General features: G+C 46.1%; 1 protein-coding gene across 3 annotated transcripts in view; it reads right to left on the bottom strand.

Moving 5' to 3' along the window:
* The window catches only part of XYLT2 (xylosyltransferase 2), a 32,743-nt gene extending 18,118 nt beyond the window's left edge, over positions 1-14,625 (bottom strand). The window contains exons 1-3 of one of the 3 annotated variants that reach the window (XM_077458909.1): positions 14,358-14,625; positions 1,941-2,355; positions 381-556 (exon numbers count right to left, since the gene is read on the bottom strand). In XM_077458909.1, coding sequence (XP_077315035.1) covers positions 381-556; positions 1,941-2,355; positions 14,358-14,495 — 729 coding nt within the window. In that variant the 5' untranslated portion in view covers positions 14,496-14,625. The remainder of the gene's footprint in view (positions 1-380; positions 557-1,940; positions 2,356-14,357) is intronic. The other 2 variants (XM_077458910.1, XM_077458908.1) reach the window with 2 other exon arrangements.
* Between the last annotated feature and the right edge of the window lie 1,513 nt (positions 14,626-16,138).

Consider the following 16,138-nt stretch of genomic DNA (forward strand, 5'->3'; position numbering starts at 1 on the left):
CAAGTGCCCCCATAGCAAGAATTTTGAGAAACTGGCTATGATGACAAGCAACAGGAGCCAATGAGAGAGAGAAAGCGGGAGAGGTACCCAGGACTTTGCAAAGTGAGAGATAGACCTATTTGCATGTAATTATATCTTTCATTTGCTTTATAGATGTCCCCCAATTTGCATATCAAACACCCTTAAAAGCGGTAATCCGGTTGAGAGAAGTTCAGCAATGTCAGACAAATAAGTAAGATTACAGTGCTGTCACTGTAACATGTTCCAGACTGGAGGGAACTGTAGGCACTGATTAATGGTGTGGTTCTCTGGCTACACAGTGCTGCAGAAGGTGTGTACAAGTCACCGGATGCTCCTTATAGTATTAGGCAGTCTCTTACCTGATCTACATGTATGTAGTAAAAGTGGTCTTTGTGGTAAATGGCTTTGATGAGACGTTTCAATTGCCGCACCGCTCTCCCGTGTACAACAAGCATGTAAACAATGCGCAGCGGATTCTCGGGAGGCGGAGCTCCAACATCTGACTCCTCCCACTGTAAGCCAGAGGTCATTTTACCTGGGATGAAAATAAACCAAATCTTATTCTAATTAAAAGGAAAAAACACACTGGATGGCTTCCAACAACTCCCATGGCGAGATCCCAGCTCCGCCACTCATCACAATACCTGCGCGCGCGTGTGTATACATATACATATACACACACACACACACACACACTAAGGTGGTTGTACCGCGCTCATGGTTGAGGCTACAACCATGATCCGAGTAATGTTTTTTTTCTTCTAGGAGGCAATTCCGTTTTAGCCCTCCTTCACATCAATGCCATTTGACAATTCAAAATTCGCATGACAAGTCGCACCCCATTTTCATCAATGGAACCCATTCAAGTTGTAGCAACTTTGATAAAGGTTCCTGCTTTATTTTTCTGCGATTTCATTGTGGCTTGCATGGACTCCTGTTAAAAGAAGTCGTAAGCCACGATGAAATTGCTGATCTGAAAAGCGCACTGACCTGAGGCTTTGAAATTGCACTGAAGTAGCACAACTTTAAAGCCCCATTGGTGGGAATTCAAAGCTTGCGTAAAAGTGATCCGAGCGGCTATACAGCCACGGGACCATTTTTTCCCCCCAAGCGGTGGAAGGGGGTCTCTCCCTCCCTTTGGCCGCCTTTACAGGGCTCTGCTGTGTGACGTTGAAAATTGTAAGTGACAAAAGCCTCAAATTCTTTTTTCTTCTAAACACTAGGAAATATTATATATATATATATATATATATATACACACACACACACACACAATATATACAAACACTTTTTTATATATAAATATTTCTTGAGGAATGTATCAGTACTCGTACTTGCTTTGAAAAAAAACTGGAATCAGTATATTTATTATTAGTATATTTATATATAGGATGCACAATACCAGTTTTTTTTACCCAGAACAAATACAGATACTTTTTATCCAGTATCCGCTAATATCAAATACCGATACCTACCTTTTTATTATTTTTTTTTATATAAATACAAAATGAATGGGCTCAAATTGCACTGCAAAGAATTGCATTGGATACAGAAATGCAGTGCGATTCGTGTCCGAATCAAATGCAGTTTCCCACACCGCTCGTGTGAATCCAGGCTGAAGTCACTATGACATTCATTTTCTATGGGCTCAAATAGCACAGCACGAAAAAGGTATCAGTTTTATATATCGGAGCAGCTTAGTATCTGCGTCAGTGCAACATAGAGTAAATAAATAAAATTAACTATATTAATAAAAATAAAAAAAATGTTTGGGGGTTCAAAGTAATTATCTAGCAAAGAATAAAAAATAAGGCAGATTTTCACGTATGTGAAAAATGTCAGAATTGGCCGGAGGGGGTCAAGTGGTTAACGACAGCCTAAAAAATAAAAATAAAATAAAAAGCAGCCTAAACCATTACCTGTTGTTTGGCAATAACGGGGCAAACTCTTGGGCATGATCTGCCCCAGCTGGTGCAGACAGACAATGTCGGCAATCTCCTGCTGGCATTTCTGGGTGGTGGCTCTGGATAGAGCAGACAGGGCGTCTTTTCCTTTGATGTCGCACTTTGGGATGAAAACGCGTTCCGTGGGGTGCGGTCCTTCTACGCTGCCGGTGTCGCCGTCTCTGGTTAGGTTGTGCCACGTTTCCTGGGGGACATGAAGACGGGTGCTCAGCTTGGATCTTGGATTAGCCTCTCTTGCCACTCTGGCTACCTCACTGCCTGATCTCCCTGCCTTTCCTCTTGATTTCCAAGCCCTGCGCCCTGCAGAATTACCAGGGTCCTTGGAATGCTCTGCTTTATCTGGGCTTCTATTTTTCCTCTGCTGAGCATTCTGCAATACAAAAAAATCAAGTTGAAAAGAAGAAGCAGATTAGCAATGGTGGAGGAGGAAAAAATAAAAAAGTCCAACTGACTAATTTTTTAAAACGATTTTTTGGTTTTCTACAGAGTAGAGAATGTCTGGAACTCCTGTCAGGATTATTTTTGATGTCTGTGTCCCATCGGGGGGAGATTTCCTGTCACATTCTGCCCCGAGACAACAGGGAGTGAGGAAAATCGCCTCCATGGGTACGCTTGGAAGAGTGGCGAACATTGCCTCACCTCTGACAAGAAATCCACAGTGGATTGCTTTTCAGTGGCATTTGACGGACCCCCCCCCCCCCCCCCCCCCCGTTTTAACCCTGCAAATGTCATATCGCCTCAACTTCAGTTGCAGGTCGGTTGCAGTTACGGGCGGCCCCAATGTATTAAAAATACATTCAGCAGTGGCACTGCCTGTCGGATGCAACAGGGGGTGCAATTTTCACTGCAGCCAAGAAGCAAAAGCATCATAGCCAGGCATGTCTATACCTCCATCTGGCTGCCTTTGATGTTTAAGAGGGGTGGTAACAATGCAGCTCAGGCACCCTTTAACAATCACCATCGGTACAGATGTCCCCATTGAAGCATTTGCCCTCCATTTCAGTTTATGCGACAAATGTAAAAATCTTAGCATTACGATCACCAAAAGCAAATTGTCACCAGGATGACTAGAGGGGGTGAATCTCCCTGGTGAGATCACAGAGAGCAATAAACACCTGACAGGGGTTCTCACACACTGTGGGTTGGGGCAGAGAGGGGGGCCTTTGGTACTCATTCTTTTGCTCTTGGGGCCCCTACAGACAGCAGACCGTTTCACTTCTGAGTTTGCTTTTATTTTTCCCCACTTTCTTACTTGTTTTGTGTTACCCCCCCCCTCTGATCTTTTATTACTGCCTCAATTACCAAAGCTCGCACACCGGGATAAGTAGGAGGTAAAGTGTTACTAAACCCAGGAGCCTGCATTCACTATATCTGGTCTCCCACAGTACACAGTATACAGAAATGCAATTATTTTAGTAGAATATAAACTGCTAAATACCTTTTCTCTTCAGCAGTATATAGCAGTCTTGTGATTTCTATCAATGTTTGGTTAAAGCTTGTCGGAGGAGCTTTCATTCCTATGAGGCTGCAGGACCCCTGACCCTCTGTCTGGAGCTGTGCCCATCACATGCTCGAAAGAAAGAAAGAAAAAGAAAGAAAAAGAAAGAAAAAGAAAGAAAAAGAAAGAAAAAGAAAGAAAAAGAAAGAAAAAGAAAGAAAAAGAAAAGAAAAAGAAAGAAAGAAAAAGAAAGAAAAAGAAAGAAAAAAAGCACACACACCATCTCTCTCTAGCAATACACACCAAACTGAGCATGTGCAGAGTGCCCTCAACATTTTGTACCATCAGGAGATTGGGAACAGTAAAAAAAGGGAGGATCAGAGGAGACAGGATCAAACAGCCTTTTTACACAATGCAGAGGATTAACCCCTTAGGTTCCACAGGGAGTATAACAAGCATGCTTTACTGCATATACAGACTAATTTTACGGTTGTGGGTTTAGTAACACTTTAAAGTATCTGTGACCCCTCACCTTGTAAAATAATCCATTCAGTTTAATAGAAATGAAAAACATTTGTTTATGCACAATAATAAAAAAAAAACTTTATTTTTTTATTTTTTTTTAATATGGGCACTGACAGGCAGCACTGATGGGCTGTGCCCCGATTATCAGTGTAAACGTCTCCCGTTACACCTGCCAGTTACCTGCTCTCCTTTCCCCATGCTGTGACAGCGTGTGAGGAAAGGAATGCCGATAACTGGCAAGCTCGTTTACATGTGACCAGCTGTGATTGGGCACAATTGATCACATGGTAAAGGGTCACTCTGATCGGATCTTTATCTCAATCCATGATCAGCTGTGTGCAAAGGATACAGTGATCACACTGGAGGGGGGGGGGGGGGGGGGGGGGGGGGTGTTAGGGTGGTAGATACCCGTTTCAACTTCCGATCAGAGCGCCTAGGCGATTCCACCTGAAATTTTCCTCTCTCCGCCTCTTGGTAGAATTCACAGGTCCCAAGAGACCGCGGGACCATTCAAACAGTGGAGTGGGAAGCTGCAAAGAGTCACAGCAAGCTTCCCACATTAAAGGAAGGCAATGCCAGGAACCCATAGACAAGGCAAAGAAGAGGCCTGGGTGGGGACAGTGATGGATCCCTGGACTGCAGTATATGCTACAGTATTTGTTCCTCTTTAACAACTTCCCAGCCGCCTGCTGTACATATACTGCAGCAAGGCTGCTCTATTATGCAAAATCGCGTACCTGTGTATGTCAATGGCCACCGGGGGAGCCAATCAGCAGGCCTGGTGGACATGATGTCTGCTGGCCACCCGCGATCCTTCCCTGCAGAGACAGACCAGCGGTCTGCCGATGTAGACAAGCAGACCGCCGTGCTGTCAGGCATGGATACTGCTAATCAGGAACAGGTATCGGAGGGTCCATGCAGTGAGCCCCTCCCCCCCCTACAGTTAGAAACACACCGAGGAAACACATTTAACCCCCTTGATCGCCGCTGATGTTAACCCCTTCCCTACCAGTGTCATTAGTTCAATAACCGTGAATATTTTTAGCACTGATCACCGCAATAACGTCACTGGTTCCAAAAAAAAAAAAAATGAAAAAAAAAAAGGGTCAGATTTGTTTGCCACAAAGTCGCAATCCCGCTAAAAAAAAATTAAAAATAAATAAATCGCTGATCACCACCATTACAAGTAAAAATAAATGCCATAAATGTATCCCCTAGAACTTTTGCGCAAACCAATCAATATACGCTTATTGGAATTTTGACCAAAAATATGTAACAGAATAAACATTGGCCTAAATTGATGAAGAAATTCGATTTTAATAAAAATAAAATCATTTATTGGATGTTTTATAGCAGAAAAAAAAATGTATTCCGTCTTTTTTATTGTTTATAGCGTTAAAAAAAATAAAATAAAATAAAAACACGCATAGATGATCAAATACCACCAAACGAAAGCTCTATTTGTGAAAAAAAAAAAAAGTTTTTATTTGGGTACAGTGTCACACGACCGCACAATCGTCAGTTAAAGTAACGCAGTGCCGTATTGCAAATACTGACCTGGTCATTAAGGGGGTAAAAGCTTCCGGGGCTGAAGTGGTTAAAAAAATAATTCAGGGTTTTTTATTTTTTTTTTATTTATACATACCTAGGTGGATGTAGCATCAGTCTATCCCCCCGGCGCCTCTTCACTGAGAACTGAGCGATCAAACACCGCAGATCGCTCGGGTCTCACAGCTCCCCGTGCAGGGAGATGCTGACTGTCACTCACAGCTCTCTGCTCTGCCCCCTCAATGCTCATTGGAGCGCTAAGCTGTGGAAGGGGGCGGCTGGCTCCACCTCTCAGCGGCTTTCTGAGAGGCTGAGTTGGGTGTCGGTCAAGGGATCTGGGCGGATCCTGACTCTATGGTCTTGATGACATGGAGCCTGGACCGACTGACGTTAGCAGAGAGCGGACCTCAGCACACACACTGCTGAAAACGGGTCACAGGAGTGCAAAACGAATTGCACGCCTGTGATCCATAGGAGAAGTACAGCCAAACGAGCTTTCGCTATACTTCTCCTTTAAGTACATAAATGCGAACATTACAGAGCCTTATAATCAGGCCGCAAACATAAGGTTCAATTAAGGACTAATCCACACTGTGTGTGGTGACAGATGTTTTTACAATACAGTAAAACATCCGTCACTGACAAAGGAAACAATTGTTTCCCATTCACACTACAGCACAGCCTAGGGCTGCACCGTTCAATAAAATGAAGACATGCTGCATTTCATCACAGCACACCGTGCCAAATCACACAACACTGTACAGCACATCGCACTGCACTACATTACCATGAATGAAGTGAAAACAAAGAAGCCATGTGATGCACCACACTGCCCCCTACAGACAGCTGCTGGAGTGGTAAAGAGCTCCGGAAGCTCTACATTATAACTGTATATATAAACAGTTTTCACACAAGCCTCCCCCCAGCGTTCTCCCAAGAATCAGTGCCGGTTCACAGAGGGGCGACACGACTTGCAGCGCGACTCAAAGACGCAACCTGCACACGACTTCAGCAGCGACTTGCAAAACGACTACTGTATAGAAGTCAATGCAAGTTGCCTGAAGTCGCCCCAAAAATAGTACAGGAACCTTTTTCTAAGTCGGCGCGACTTGAGTCGCTCCTATTAGAACGGTTCCATAGTACAGAACGGAGCGCGACTTGTCAGGCGGCGAAGTCGCCTGACAAGTCGCGGTAGTGTGAACGGGCACTCACACATTCTTCTAATTTGATTCAATTGAAAACACCTGAGAATCCTCAGAGAAGGTTGTTTAACACTTTACTCTTTGTCAGGAAGGGCAGTAAAAAAAAAAAGGGAAGAAGAGAGAAGGGGAGGTTACTACCCCTTTTAACCACTTCAGCCCCGGAAAAGATTTTACCCCCTTCCTGACCAGAGCACTTTTTGTGATTCGGCACTGCGACGATTTAACTGACAATTGCGCGGTCGTGCGACATTGCACCCCCAAAAAAAAAAATTTGACGTCCTTTTTTCCCCCCCACAAATAGAGCTTTCTTTTGGTGGCATTTGATCATCCCTGCAGTTTTTATTGTTTGCGCTATAAAACAAAAAAACAAAACAAAACAGGAGGAGAAGAGCGACACAAAACAAAATAAAACAAAAAAAAAAAAAAAAAAACACACAATATTTTGTACTTTTGGCTATAACAAATATCCCCATTTTTTTTTTTTTGGTTTAAAAACAATTTTTTTTCTCAGTTTAGGTATTCTACATTTATTTATTTTTTCAAAAATAACCCCAATAAGCGTATATTGATGGTTTGCGCAAAAGTTATAGCGTCTACAAAATAGGGGATAGATTTATGGCATTTTTATTTTTTTACTAGTAATGGCAGCGATCTGCGATTTTTATTGCGACTGCGACATTATGGCGGACACATCAGACATTTTTGGGACCATTGGCATTAATACAGCGATCAGTTTGATAAAAATGCATTAATTACTGTAAAAATGTCACTGACAGCAAAGGGGTTAACACTAAGGGGGGAGGGGGTGGGGGTGATCAAGGGGTTAACTGTGTTCCCTGTGTGTGTTCTAACTGAAGAGGGAGGGGACTGACTAGGGGAGATGACAGATCGCTGGTCATACTTTGTATGAACAGACGACCTGTCACTTCTCCCCTCAGAGAACCGGGATCTCTGTGTGTAAACCGGTTCTCACCGTGTCACGAGCGATCGCAGGAGCCCGGCGGTCATCGAGACCACTGGGCACTCTCATCAGCTCCGGGAGTGAGTGCGTCCCTAGTGGCCACCTAAGGAAGAAATGTAACACAACGTCGATCGCCTGCCCGTGCCACTCTGCCGCAGTAAAACTGCAGCAAGCAGTTAAAGTGTTAGATCACTTACTTTTTTTTGGGGGGGGGGGGGGGGGGTGGGGGAAGGTGAACACCCTGCTCACCGCTGTACTCCTCTCCATGCAGCCTGTGCAGCAGTCCCCGCTCTTCTTCCTCTTCTCTCTGCAGGACTTGAAGGACAGATCAGAGCGATACTGATTGGACAGCGCCGGCACAGAGCATCGCTCTGATCCGCCCTGGATGCCCTGAAGAGAGAAGAGAAGGTAAATCAAATCTCCAGGTGGGGAAGGTGTATAGTGTTAGTTCACATTTTCATGTGAAATCCCTCTGGGCTTTCACAAGAGGAGCGGCTCTTTCAGGGCAAAGCGCCCCAGTGTGAAAGGGGTCTTAGTGGCATCCCACAGCAAAAGCCAGGGCCCACAGAGAGCTTCATTACCAAGAACTGGATGTCCCTCCAAAATTGATGAAAAGACAAGAAGAAAACTGGTCAAGGAGGCGGCCAAGAGGCCTACAGCAACATTAAAGAGGAAGTAAACCCTGATGAGTTTACTTCCTCTTTCATTCCCTGCAAAGGTAAAGCATAATGGACTACTATGCATCGCATAGCAGCCCATTATGTGTCACTTACCTGACACAGGAGCCAGCGAAGTCACCGCTGTCCCTTGTAGTCCGGCGCATCCATCTTCTCGGTGGGTCTCGCAGCTCCGCCGCTGTCATTCGGCGAAGCCGCGATGACGTCACTCCCGCGCATGCGCACGGGAGCCGACACGCGCAGCAGCTCCATTGTTGGAAATGCAGCGCTCAGTGCGCCTGCACGCCGCTGTCTACAGCGCATGCGCCATAGACAGCGGTGGCTGTCTTCAGGAAAATATCTCCTAAACCGTGTAGGTTTAGGAGATATTTCTTGGACCTACAGGTAAGCCTTAATCTAGGGTTACCTGTAGGTCAAAGTGGTTTGTAAGGGTTTACAACCACTTTAAAAAGGAGCTGCAGGAATATCTGGCAAGTACTGGCTGTGTGATACATGTGACAACAATCTCCCGTATTCTTCATATGTCTGGGCCATGGGGTAGAGTGACAACACGGAAGCCTTTTCTTACCAAGAAAAACATCCAAGCCCAGCTACGTTTTGCAAAAAACACATCTGAAGTCTTTCCAAAAGCATGAAAGTGTGTTCTGGTCTGATGGAACCAAGGTTGAACTTTTTGGCCATAATCCCAAAAGATATGTTTGGTGCAAAAACAAAACACTGCACATCACTAAAAGAACACCATACCCACCGTGAAGCATGGTGGCGGCAGCATCATGCTATGGGGCTGTTTTTCCTTCAGCTGGAACAGGGGCCTTAGTCAAGGTGGAGGGAATTATGAAGAAATCTGTGGGGTGATCTGAAGAGGGCTGTGCACAGGGGATGCCCCTCGCAAACTGACAGACTTGGGAGTGTTTTTGCAAAGAAGAGCGGGCAAATATTGCCAAGTCAAGATGTGCCATGTTGATAGACTCATACCCCAAAAAGACTGAGTGTTGTAATGAAATCAAAAGGGGCTTCAACAAATGTTAAATGCCGTAAACACGCGATCGGAATTTGCATCGGAAAAAGCTCTGACGGAATTCCGCTCAAGCTGTCTTGCCTACACACGGTCACACCAAATTCCGATTGTTTAGAATGCGGTGACGTACAACACGTACGACGGGACTAGAAAAAGGAAGCTCAATAGCCAGTAGCATCCGTCTCGTAGTCGAATCTGAGCATGCGTGAGTTTTTGCGCATCGGAATTGCATACACGCGATCGGAACTTTTTCTGTCGGGAAAATTGAGAACTTGCCATCAAATTTTGGCTGGAGGAAATTCGGACAGCTAAATTCCGATGGAGCGTACATTTTACACACGGTCGCATTTTCCAATGAAAAGCTCTCATCGGTCTTTTTCTGGCCGGAGTTCCGATCGTGTGTACGTGGCATTAGTACAAGGGTGTGCACACTTATGCAATCGTTTTTTTTTTTTTTTTTTACTTCCCTCCATCTAAAAGATTTCAGTTTGTTCAACGGAGGTCACATTAAAGGTGGAAAAATGTTCTGAAATGACTGATCTTTGTCTTATTTATTTTTTACATCACAGAAACCTGACATTTTAACAGGGGTGTGTAGACTATTTATATATCCACTGTGTGTACAGAGGGAGTGATCTGTCAGTTTCTTAGAGAGAAAGACTCAATAGATCTATTCAGAAAATCAGCGCATATTACAACATTGTTAGGCACCCCTTCCTAACCAGTGTCATTAGTACAGTGACAGTGTATAGTATTATCACTGATTACTGTATTAGTGTCAGAGTAGATAAGAATCAATGATTTAAAAATAAAAAAAAGTTTATTCAGCATGAAATTGAGCTTAGGTATTGTAGAATATACAGCCTCGTGCTACACATTTACATTTTTTTGTAAACTCATTCAATGAATCCAAGCTTGAGATAACATGCACTACATTAAAGCATTCACACAATTTCACACTAACTATGAGATAAAACAAAGAGTTCAGGAATATTCCTTTATCCCATTGTTTTGCACATCTATGTACACTACAAACTGTACGATTGAATCAGTTCTGATATGGCCGTTTTACTAACCTGACAGCTTATTGTTCTAAATAGGAAACCTTCATTTTGTTTGCAAATATTAGGCTGGGTTCACACCATCTCCGCATGCGGCTCCCAGCCGGGGGTCCGGTGTGTCCCCGGGTCACCGTTTCAGGTCTGATTTCAGCCCGAATTTTTGTCTGAATTCGGACCAAAAAAGACGCACTGCTATTGTGAATGGTATGACGGGAACCCGCATCCAATTCACAATAGCGGGAACCCTTAGAGATTCTAACTACCAATAAGAATGAGTCCTTACATTTAAAGAGCATTTCAGATCTATCATGGCAGCGCCCGTTAGCGGGCATCTACTCACCTGCTGCCGCCACGTCCCTCACCTTGTTGGGTCACTGCCGCATCACCAGCAGCCGTCCCATTATATTGAATGGGAATGTTGGTGAGTCAACAGCGAGTCAAGGGAGGAGCCGCTGCAGGACAGAGATGACAGTTGCTCTTTAAAAACGATTAAAAGGGGTCAGCATACAAAGGCATTTTGGAAAATTTCATGCTCCCAACTTTGTGGGAACAGTTTGGGGATAGCCCCTTCCTGTTCCAACATGACTGTGCACCAGTGCACAAAGCAAGGTCCATATAGACATGGATGAGTGAGTTTGAGGTGGAGGAACTTGACTGGCCTGCACAGAGTCCTGACCTCAAACCCATAGAGCACATTTGGAAAGAATTAGAGCGAAAACTGTGAACCAGGCCTTCTTGTCCAACATCAGTTCCTGACCTCACAAATGCGCTTCTGGAAGAATGGTCAAACCTTCCCATAGACACACTCCTAAACCTTGTGGACGGCCTTCCCAGAAGAGTTGAAGCTGTCATAGCTGCAAAGGGAGGGCCAACTCAATATTGAACCCTACGGACTAAGACTGGGATGCCATTAAAGTTCATGTAAAGGCAGGCGTCCCAATACTTTTGGTAATATAGTGTGTGAACCCAGCTTTACAGCGTTCACTTCCCCTTCTGGAATAAAAACCTGAAAACCAGGAGTGGCATTTGAAAAGTGCTCATTATTGCAACATAAATCTTGTGAATTGAACCTTCAGTGTGGGTTCATCATCATATATTCAGTAATGTGTCTCTGAGGCCGCGTACACACGCGGGGACTGTTCGCTCAACTTTGTCCGCTGAACAGTGTTTGGGCGGACAGTCCGCTCGTGTGTGGGCTTTCAGCGGACAGTTTCAGCGGACAGTCTGACGAACAAAGCTTTTCGGAAATTCCGAAAAACTGTCCGCTGAAACTTGGTTTGAGCGGACAGTCCGCCCGTGTGTAGGCTTGTTCGTCAAACTAAGTCTCGCGCATGCTCAGAAAGAATTTACACGCCGAAGGTTGCATTGCAGTGTATAGGACGTCGTTTTCTAGTCCCGTCGTACGTGCAGTTCACGTCATCGCGCACGGTTTCAGCGGACTGTTCGTTCGTCGTGTGTGGGCAAGTCCGTCCATGCTAATTTTGAGCGGACTGTCCGCTGAAACTGTTTGACGAACAAAGTTGAGCGAACAGTCCCCGCGTGTGTACGTGGCCTAAGGGTTCACTCACCCCTCCGCACCCCCTAAAGCAGTGATTGTGAACCTTGGCCCCCCAGATGTTTTGGAACTACATTTCCCATGATGCTTTTGCACTCTGCAGTGTATTTGAGCATCATGGGAAATGTAGTTCCAAAACATCTGGGGTGCCAAGGTTCACCATCACTGACATAAAGCATCCCCAACTACACCTCTCTTTTACACATGCAGTCTGGAGAGAGGGGGGCAGTAAAACCCCATGATCAAGCAGTGTTTTTACCACCCTTCGACTGCTCCCCTTTTAGCTGGGAAGGCAGCGGCTCGGGGTCCACACATGCTTTGCTGCAGGAAATTATACCCGTAATGTTGGCAGGTATTACCGCCTGCTGAACGCGGCCCATTCAAGTGAACAGGTCTAAACTACAACTTCCCCCCCCCCCCCCCCACCACCTGTCAAAAGCTCTCCAAAAAGCAGATCAGATGTAAGCAAAGCACAAAAAAAACAAAAAAAAAAACAAAAAAAAAAAAAAAAAAAAGCATGCCCCTGAGCAGGAGGAAGTGTGCGTTCCGTTATCTCATTTATATGGTCTGTGCCCCGCAGCAAGGTGCATTGTTAAATAAATTCTGCAGATTTGGTAGTGAGAGCGTTTCCTCCGTACTGATGAATGGATGACATGGAGGAGACGGGGAACCGGTTCTACCAGTGCGGAGTCTATGGGGAAGGAAATGAAATCTTCCCACGGAGACAATGACAGCAAAAAGTACACTGACCGCCATTCAACCCTTCCCTTCCCCACCCGATACAGAGGGAAGGGCTTTACTCAATACTTTACAGGTGTAACTGAAAAAAATCTCACATTTGTGGGCGTTGCCCTTTATGTCATTGTCCCCATCTGAGGGGTCCTTACATCAGGGTCCCCCATCAGTGTTCCCTCTTACATTAGGGCCCCAATCACAGTTCCCCCATCGGAGTCCTCCTTTACTTCAGGGTTCCCCGCACACCAGGGGCCACAACAGAGTCATCCTTACATCAATGTCCCCATCAGAGACTCCTTCTCCTTTATAGCAGAGTCCCCCTAACATCGGAGCCCCCCCACCTCATACACACAGCAGGGTCCCCAGCAGAGACCCCCGTCTTCAGAACAAAGTCCCCATCAGAGACCCCCACCCCCCATACACCAGGGTCCCCATCACAGCCCACCCCCCTCTTTACACCAAGGTCCCCATTAGTGGCCCCTGCCCCCCCCATACACCAGGGTCCCCATGAAAGACACCCCCCACAGCAGGGTCCCCATGAGACCCCCCCCCACAGCAGGGTCCCCATGAGACCCCCCCTCTTTACACCAAGGTCCCCATCAGAGCCCACAGCAGGGTTCCTATGAGAGCCCCCCTTCTTTACACCAAGGTCCCCATCAGAGCCCACAGCAGGGTTCCTATGAGAGCCCCCCTTCTTTACACCAAGGTCCCCATCAGAGCACACCACACACACACACACACACAGCAGGGTCCCCATTAGAACCCCCTCCCTCACAGCAGGGTCCTCATGAGACCCCCCCCCCTTTACACCAGTGTCCCCATCAGAGACCCCCACTACACCAGGATTTCCATCAGAGCCTACAGTTCCCCTTTACATCTGAGGCCACAACAGAGTTCTCCTTACATCAATGCCCCCATCAGAGCCTCCTCCCCCCTTATATCAGAGACCCCCCTTACATCAGGACTCCATCAGAGACCTCCCTGACATCCAAGTCCCCCCCTTACACCGGATCCCCATCGGATGGAGTTGTAGTGGAGACAACAGACAGACTTTGCTGACCTCCCTCTGTACACATAAAGGAGATCCTAGCTGTGGGCTGGATACCATCTTGTAGTGGGCTGCATGTGACCCCCCCGGACCGTACGGACCCCTGCTGAAGACAATCAAACCCTACTCCCTCCCCCGCCCCACACACACACACAATGTAGCTGTCTGCTGTGCCTCCTGAGCTCCTCCATCCAGAGATAAGACCATCTAATACAGGAGGTGTGTTACTGGCCAGATCACCAGATGTATAATAAAAAAAAAACGAATAAAAATACAGCCACTACATCTGTTTGGGAAGATGCAATATATAACATTTCTGGATTATTTTTTGCAACATTGGCGGGTGTTACCAACATGCCGAGGTAGAAATCGGGGTGACCACTCAGCTCTTCCTGTCCCGGTGACCCCAGACAGGAAGTATGGAGGAATCTCCCCGGTGGGGACACCGCTGGGCTGTGAAGGTCCGCTCCGTACAGTCGGTGATGGCAGACACACCTTCACTGATGTTCTGGGGGAGAACTACAAGTCCCATGCTGCCCGTGCCCGCTCCTGCCACGCTGGGACTTGTAGTTCCCCTCACACACACATAGAAATGGTCTCTCACCATGTCCGCCTCCTCTCCCTCCTCCAGGGCGCTGAAGCTCCACACCACCAGGCCCTGCACCAGCAGCAGAGCCAGCGCGGCGGCGGCCAGGTACTTGTATCGGCGGCCGAGCTTGATGACCCGGGCGCTGGGCGCCATCCTCTGCCTCTGAGCTCCTCACAGTCCGCCGTGCGGCCGGCGCTCTCCCGCGCTGCGCGCCCACAGCCACCGCATTCCTGTGCCCGGGCACGGAGCAGCCCTCGCCCACAACAAAAATGGCCGCCTCCGCCTTGCTGGAATCCGGGGGACGCGTCATCACCTTGCGGCCGTCACTTCCGGTCGGCGTTTGGCGTCCTGGGGAGGTAGTGTGTGCGTTCTTGGTTGCCTGGCAACCTGTGTCTGCCCTTCCAATCCCATAGTCCCTGTAGATTTAGGAGTCTGTTGGGGGGGGGTCACTATAGAGGGGAGAAGCCTCCAGAAGAAACAGCAAAACCCAACAATGCAATATATTGCAGATTACCAATCATTGGATGCGGTGACTGCATTCCTTTTCTTTTTAACCACTTGCTTACCAGGGCTTTTTTTCTGGCACTTTTTGTTTACAAGTTTAAATCAATATTTTCTGCTCGAAAATAACTTATAACCCCGAAACATTATATATATATATTTTCTTAGCAGAGACCCTAGGGAATAAAATGGCGATTGTTGCAATCTTTTACATCATACAATATTTGCACAGCAGTTTTTTTTTTTTTTTTTGCAAAAACACTTTAACCACTTACAGACCGGACCATTTTGCTGGCTTAAGACCAGACCACTATTTGCGATTTGGCACTGCGTCGCTTTAACTGACAATTTGCGCGGTCGTGCGACGTGGCTCCCAAACAAAATTGACGTCCTTTTTTTCCCCACAAATAGAGCTTTCTTTTGGTGGTATTTGATCACCTCTGCGGTTTTTTATTTTTTGCGCTATAAACAAAAAAATAGAGCGACAATTTTGAAAATAACGCATTATTTTTTTACTTTTTGTTATAATAAATATCCCCCAAAAATATATAAAAAAAACATTTTTTTCCCTCAGTTTAGGCCGATACGTATTCCTCTACATATTTTTGGTAAAAAAAAAAAAAAATCGCAATAAGCGATTATTGATTGGTTTGCGCAAAAGTTATAGCGTTTACAAAATAGGGGATAGTTTTATGGCATTTTTATTAATAATTTTTTTACTAGTAATGGCAGCGATCAGCGATTTTTATTGTGACTGCGACATTGTGGCGGACACATCGGACATTTTTGACACATTTTTGGGACCATTGTCATTTATACAATAATCACTGCTATATAAATGCAGTGATTCCTGTGTAAATGACACTGGCAGTGAAGGGGTTAACCAGTGGGTGTACACTTTAACCACGGTGTTCCGCTTAAAAAAATAAAATAAAAGTCAGCAGTAGGGATGAGCTTCGTGTTCGAGTCGAACGTACGTTCGACTCGAACATTGACTGTTCGTCCGTTCGACGAAATCCGAACTCTTGGTCCGTTCGCGTCAAAATTCGTGTGGCGCGCGCGGACCACAATGCACTGCGGTGGCGCAGTGCATTGCTGGCTCATGATTGGCCAAGCATGCACTGTGACCCCGCATGCTTGGCCAATCGCAGCGCCAGCAGCGAGGAGAGCCATGATTGGCAACAGGCATCCTGCCTGTGGCCAATCATAGCTCAGGCTGTGTAGTGCACGCCCCACACTATATAAGGCCGCCTTTGAGGCGGCCTCGTGTAGTGTGTTGGCATCTGAAGCAGTGG

This window comes from Lithobates pipiens, unplaced genomic scaffold (assembly GCF_037356315.1).
Source record: "Lithobates pipiens isolate NorthernLeopardFrog02 unplaced genomic scaffold, aLitPip1_a1.2 Scaffold_28, whole genome shotgun sequence".
Lineage (NCBI taxonomy): Eukaryota > Metazoa > Chordata > Amphibia > Anura > Ranidae > Lithobates > Lithobates pipiens.